We start from the raw sequence: 6686 nt of genomic DNA on the forward strand, positions 1-6686 counted from the left end.
GGTATTACAAATAATACCGACAGTTCAAATTACAATTCGTTCGCCTAATTTATCAGGCTCAAATGTAACGACCACTTGCCAGTCATCCGGTTTAATTTGTATTACCGGCCCATATAAACCAGTTTCAGTTTTTATAACATTGGTGCACAAACTTTAAATTACTTTGGTTGAAGTACTTTGTTTCCGTTCATAGCCTCCTTTTCTCCCTATTTGGACTGACCAATTTTTCAAAAGAAAATTACTATTTGGACTTAATAATTGCATACATGATGTTGCTTAGTATTAGAAGAAACTAATCAAATATTGACACAATGAGACAAATGACCTTTTCTACGCGATTAAGCGAAATCATGTGTCAGATGACTTTAAATTCCTTATTCACGATTGATTGTGGGGGACGGATCCATATCGTTCGTTATCTAGATAAAATTTTGCTTGTGCTCCATGTATAACATTATGAAAAGCTGTGTTTCTTAGGTATTTAAATATTTTAATTTTTGACTTTAACCAAACTTGCTTGAAATATTCAGAACACTACAATGGCGAAAATTGACTCAGGACTGGGGCGTAGCTTACTGAAGGCCCGGTTCCCCAGCCCCCCTCCCCCCCTTTCCGTTTTGATCCTCAGTATTGAAATTTATCAGCTTTAGTTCGGTTATTAAAAAATGGTTAACCGAAAAGGAACAAAAACGTCGGTTATTCAAAAAATTAACCATCGGTTAATGCTTCGGTTTGGTTTTTCGGTTAATTCAGTTTTGGTTCAGTTAATTTGATTTTATGCCCACCCTTAGTAGGGACCTCTCGAGTCCCTTAGAGGCTTTGCCCTCGGAAGACTATTAATTTTATCTCTAAACTAACGTGAATGAAATTTATGGTTGATTTATTATAAAGTTGATCGATTAATTAATTAATTAGTTGGGAAGGAAAGCAACATGTTTTAGACTAGACTCGTTGGTGAATATGAGTACAGAGTTAATTGCAGTTATTAAACAACACTATATCAAAAACTCAAAAGTTTGAATAAGACATGCAATTGTTATAATATGTGAGGCCCCCCTTGATTAGATATATTCTACTATATATATATCTACTCTGTGCATGGAAGTCTCTCCACAACAAATTAAAACCAGTCCTACACCTCTAGTCTCTTAACAATTTGCTCTGTTAAGATGACAATATTTCCACTTTTAGCAACCCTCATTTCTTGTTTGTTCTTTCTTCGTTCTCCGGGGGTGTATGGCTACACCATATCCGAGATTCGGTCCTGGTGTAGTCAAACCCCTCATCCGGAACCTTGTGAGCATGTCTTGGCTAGTAAGCCAGGTTACGGCCCAATGAAGAAAAAAGATGACTTCATCAAAGCGTTGTTAAAGGTTACCCTAGAGCGAGCGACAGATGCTGAGTCAAACACTCGAAGGCTCGGTCCAAAGTGCCAAAGCAATCTAGAAAAGACTGCGTGGAACGACTGTCTCCGGCTTTATGAAAACACTGTCCAAAGGATCAACATGACTATTGATCCTACCAAGAAGTGTAACAAGGTTGAAATGCAAACCTGGCTAAGCACAGCTCTCACAAACCTCGAGACGTGTAAGATTGGGTTCGAAGAGCTAGGTGTCGGTGGCTCCTTGTTGCCACTAATGAACAATAATGTTTCCTCGTTAATTAGCAATACACTGGCAATGAACAAAGAAAACAAATCGTCGAGTTACGATCCTAGTTATCAAAAGGGGTTCCCTACTTGGGTGAACCGTGGAGATCGAAAGCTATTACAATCTTCAGACCCTGCTTCCCAGGCTAACGTTGTGGTAGCTCTAGACGGTTCGGGTGATTATAAGACTATTGGTGCCGCGGTAGCAGCTGCTAAATCCGGCGGTGGGAGGTATGTGATGTATGTGAAGGCTGGCACCTACAATGAGTACATTGAGATTAAATCTAATAACATTATGCTACTAGGAGATGGTATGGGCAAAACAATTATAACTGGTAGTAGAAGTGTTGGAGGGGGTTCTACTTCATTTGGATCTGCCACTATGGGTAAGCTAGCATATATTATATTTTGTCACGAGGGTGGGTCAAGAGGGTTAACTGGTCACTAAATAAAGTTTTATGTAAAAAGTCTTAAGTTTCTAAATAAAAATATGAGTTTAAATCAGTGAACTAAAAAGTTTTGGTTTCGCCACTGCTTGTCGTGAATTTAGGGGTGAACGGAGACAGATTCATCGGCCGCGGCTTCACTGTTAGAAACACCGCAGGTCCACAAAACCACCAAGCCGTGGCTCTGAGAAGTGACTCCGACCTCTCGGTTTTCTATCAATGCAGCTTCGAGGGTTACCAAGACACGCTCTACGTTCTTTCAAATCGACAGTTTTATAGTGAATGCAATATTTACGGCACAGTTGATTTCATTTTCGGCAATGCTGCCGCTGTACTTCAAAACTGCAACATTTACGCCCGTGATCCTCCAAACAAGACCAACACATTGACCGCCCAAGGAAGGACTGACCCGAACCAGAACACTGGAATCTCTATCCATAACTGTCGGGTTGCGGCTGCCTCGAGCTTAAAAGGTGGGGTTAAAACGTATCTTGGAAGGCCGTGGAAGCAATACTCGAGGACGGTTTTTCTCAAAACGTACATGGATGGTATAGTGAACCCGGCTGGTTGGTTGCCATGGAGCGGTGATTTTGCACTTGATACGTTGTATTATGGTGAGTACATGAACACTGGGCCGGGTTCATCGACTGCGAATAGGGTTAAGTGGAAAGGATACCATGTGATCACTAGCGGTGCTGAGGCGGCAAAGTTTACTCCGGGGAGCTTTATTGCTGGCGGATCATGGTTGCCGGGAACAGGTGTGCCATGGACCAGTGGCCTTTAAGTCACTCCTATAAATGTTGTCTAGTTATACACATGTTGAGTACTTGAGTTGATTATTGAGTACATGTTTTAGTTTTTAAGGCTCAAAATTAATAAGTAAATAATGAGCGGCTTGGAAAGCTATGCCATTTAGTTATTTGTAGCTTTTTAAATACATATATATTTTAAGATGATTGATAAAAAATCTTGTTACTATAGATTAGTCAAAAATATTTTATATATATGACATTCTAATACGTGTGATATGATGACACACTTTTTTGTATATACCCTTATATATAACTATATAAGTATACTGATGATCCTTTGCTTTTCGTATCAAAACTAAAAGTTAAACAAAAACCATAAATCATCTATTCACATTCCATTTGTGAAAAGTAAAATGAAACAAAAGTAAAAGACAACTTCAAACATAAAAGTTAAAAGATTGAGAGCTTAGCGAGATGTGATAAGAGAGAAATAATCAAATGCATGTGAGTAATCAAGCTCTAAAAAAGTTGGAGATCAAAAGCTTCGACGCCTTTTATATTTCCATTTAGACCGTCAATATCTGGATGTCCAAAATTCCGGATAGATCGGTTTTGAAATTTTGGATAATTTAGATACGAATTTGGATTCGGATTTTTATAAGCACCCGTAGGGGTTAATTACATATAACTACTAAGAGAAAAGTTCCATACGTGTTTTAGGTTAATTACCCGGGGTACTCAAATTCACTAGTTTTGTAAAAGAACACCAATTATTAGTTTTGGCGTATTTATCAATCTTTTCAATTGATTTAACTTTATCATTTTCAAATTTTTTTAAATCATTGTTAAGATGAAATAAAACTGAAATCCAAAAGCTGTAACATCGGATCTCTTCTCCAAAAGAATGAAAGGTATGTTTGTTTGTTTGTTTGGACAAGAAAAGAGGTGGTGCTTGCATTAAAAGAATAGACAATGTTCAATCAACATACACTATAATTAGCGTGGATCAAATGCAAATAAGCATAAACGTTGAATCAAAGAAAAGAAAAAAAAACGATAGAAAAGTTGTAAAAATGAGACCATCTAAACGTACATATATATATATATATGTGAAACTTCTATCATCTGATTCAAAATAGATGATTTAATAATTACTCTAATTATATACAAATAATTACTTTAATTATACCAATTTTACTCTAGCTACACTAACAATTATACAACTTATAATTAGAGTAATTACATTAATGATGTTACTCTAGTTTATTAATAATCAGGCAAGTTATAATACTGTCACTATATTCTTTTATTTTCTTCACTTCATATTCTTCATACGATGATCGATCTCAGTTGTACTTTAACTCACCCTATATGTGTGTTTGTGTGTGTGAAAGAATTAAAGTAAAAGAACCAAAACCCTAACAATTGTAAGAAGTCTAAGGCATTGTGTTTTAAATTTTAAGCTTGATTTTTGGATTCTTTTGGCATGGAAGTTTATAGAAAAAACACCATATGTGATAACTTAATTAAAACACAATAAAATTTATTCTATGTATGATTGTTAACACACTGGTAAATTCAAAGCACTATGGTGAGTTCCTACCTAAAATACATTTTCATTGTATTTTAAATTGTTACTAGTACGTAAGCCTGTGCGTTGTGATGGGGACGGAACGGGAGTTCAGTTAATAATTATTTAATTCATGATTGCCATGGTCGATTTTACATGGTCTACCATGACTAATTTGTGCAAATGCATATAAATAGTTGTGCAGCTACAGTGTATCTACTATTATTTTAGAGCAATCTGGATCCTCTAGATACAAAAAAAAAAAAAAAATTGTCCCAAGCTTGGTACTGATTCGCAATGGTATTTGGTTTTAAACTGATTAACTATTTACTAATTACTAATAAAGTAATGTATCAATTCACAACTTTTAATGAGAGTTAACTACAAAGTGATACTCGCGTTCAAATATTCGTAACTTCAAAAGAACAATTGTCATGCAGATTGTGAAAACCATAGAACTAAAAATTGTATAAGTTGACTTAAAAAAGTCAGATTGCACATGTTAAATACCCATAAAAGTGCTGCTACATGGAATATTTCCCTTAAAAACACATATTGTTAATTTGTGTATTAGAATAGTGCTTATAGTTGATACTTAATATAATAAGATAAAAATGCATACGGGAAAAAGTTACATAAGGAAATTAACAATTGATCAAGAAGCAAAAGTAGATACACATAACGAACGAAAGAAAAAACGAACAAACATGCTAAACAACTATTGAACCCAAAAAATAAAGCAAACAAACGCGGGTTTTGTTCAAATATCCTAGGTTCTGAATTTCAAAATAGAACATAAAATTAATTTTGATTTTAGGTGGACGTAATTAACCACTATATATGTAAGAGTTATTTCATTTGGTGAAAATAAAAAGTCAAACTCCCAATTCAAAACATGACCATTTTAAAATATAAATTGAATTTTAACATTAACTGCACCGTGCAAAACATACAACTCATGAGGCAAACGGTAAGACCCTTGACCTTGGGTGCCTTACATTCGTGCTGGTTGGATTTACTCATTCACATAATTCAGAAAATCAGAGTTAATTAAAACAATTGCGGAATATAAAGTCAATCATTCTTACATAAAATAAATAATTTGTCTTAAACAGAAATATAAGTATTAAACATTAAATATATATAACACGTGTATTCTCTTCTCTTCGATGCCAGTCTTCTTTTATTTGCCACGTTTCTCCCTCATGCAACATGTCTCATCCTATTCGCTTGCGTGCATACTAAAAGTCAGCTATGCTGAGTGAGTTCTAGATAATCAATTAACATGCATACATTCATAGTCATGCTTATACGTGTCCGAAGATACGTATTCCATACATTACTTATGATTACTCATTCATACATATATTACGTACATACGTACGCACTTACATACTTTCTTTCATACTCTTCCTATAGTATACCGTAAACTATCCTGCTTCTTCTATCTCAGATATTCTTAGCGTCTGGTCCCTCTATCTCAGATATTATTAGGGTCTGGTCCCTAGCTTGCATCTCAGATATTATTAGGGTCTGGTCCCTTTGTCTCACATAACCATACATCCATACATGTCCCGTCAACTATCCATACATTCATTTCATACTTTCATTATCATACGTGCATACTTTACCTGTCTTATATATATATATATATATATATATATATATATATATATATACATATTCATTCATACAATCATCATATAATAATAACATTCAATGCACAATCATACATGTATCTTATTCTTATCACTTAGGATAAATATTTTAACTATCACATAGGAGTATGCACACAGCCCTGAAAAACGTCACAGAGAAAGGAGCTAGAACTCACCTGTAGTCGATTCCTCTCCGAATTAATAGTTATTCCTTTCTTCAACCGAGCCCGACAAACTGTTAATAATGCACACATATTAATCCTCTATATTTGTTTGTTATTTATTTTCTAAAGTTAACGCGGTTAACTTTTAAGTTAACTGAACCAAACATATAACCTCCTTAATCGATCGTATTAGTTTGCCATACCTAACCTTATTTTATTAACAAACCGACTTCATTAGTTTGCATTCTTAAGGATCTTTATTGTTATCTTATATATATTATTATACTTTTTTCATTGTTATTAGTTCACGTCTCAACGCGTCTAAGAGTTAACGTTTCTTCAAGCGTGTTCGGGTTTATGTTGGGTTTATATTTGATTCATGCTCGGTTAAGTTCTCATTCATACTTTTATAAGTTAACTATTTATATTAGCAACCTCATACTACTTA

The 6686-nt window shown here is 34.7% G+C and overlaps 1 protein-coding gene across 1 annotated transcript; it reads left to right on the forward strand.

Moving 5' to 3' along the window:
- The first annotated feature begins 1130 nt into the window (after positions 1–1130).
- On the forward strand, positions 1131–2878 carry LOC143572848 (pectinesterase 2-like). The gene is made up of 2 exons (XM_077057896.1): positions 1131–2034; positions 2199–2878. Exons 1-2 carry the CDS (start codon positions 1170–1172, stop codon positions 2876–2878), a joined length of 1545 nt encoding a protein of 514 aa, XP_076914011.1. The 5' UTR covers positions 1131–1169.
- The last annotated feature ends 3808 nt before the right edge of the window (positions 2879–6686 follow it).

This window comes from Bidens hawaiensis, unplaced genomic scaffold, assembly GCF_021521415.1.
Source record: "Bidens hawaiensis isolate Kalapana, Puna unplaced genomic scaffold, B.hawaiensis_p1.1 tig00026067_1, whole genome shotgun sequence".
Classification (NCBI taxonomy): domain Eukaryota; kingdom Viridiplantae; phylum Streptophyta; class Magnoliopsida; order Asterales; family Asteraceae; genus Bidens; species Bidens hawaiensis.

Excerpts from the sequence above, each read along its gene's own strand:
- LOC143572848 (XM_077057896.1), top strand. The coding sequence starts at position 1,170 with ATGACAATATTTCCACTTTTAGCAACCCTCATTTCTTGTTTGTTCTTT. Across the intron at positions 2,035-2,198 it reads ATTTGGATCTGCCACTATGG|GGGTGAACGGAGACAGATTC; the intron begins GTAAGCTAGCAT and ends TCGTGAATTTAG.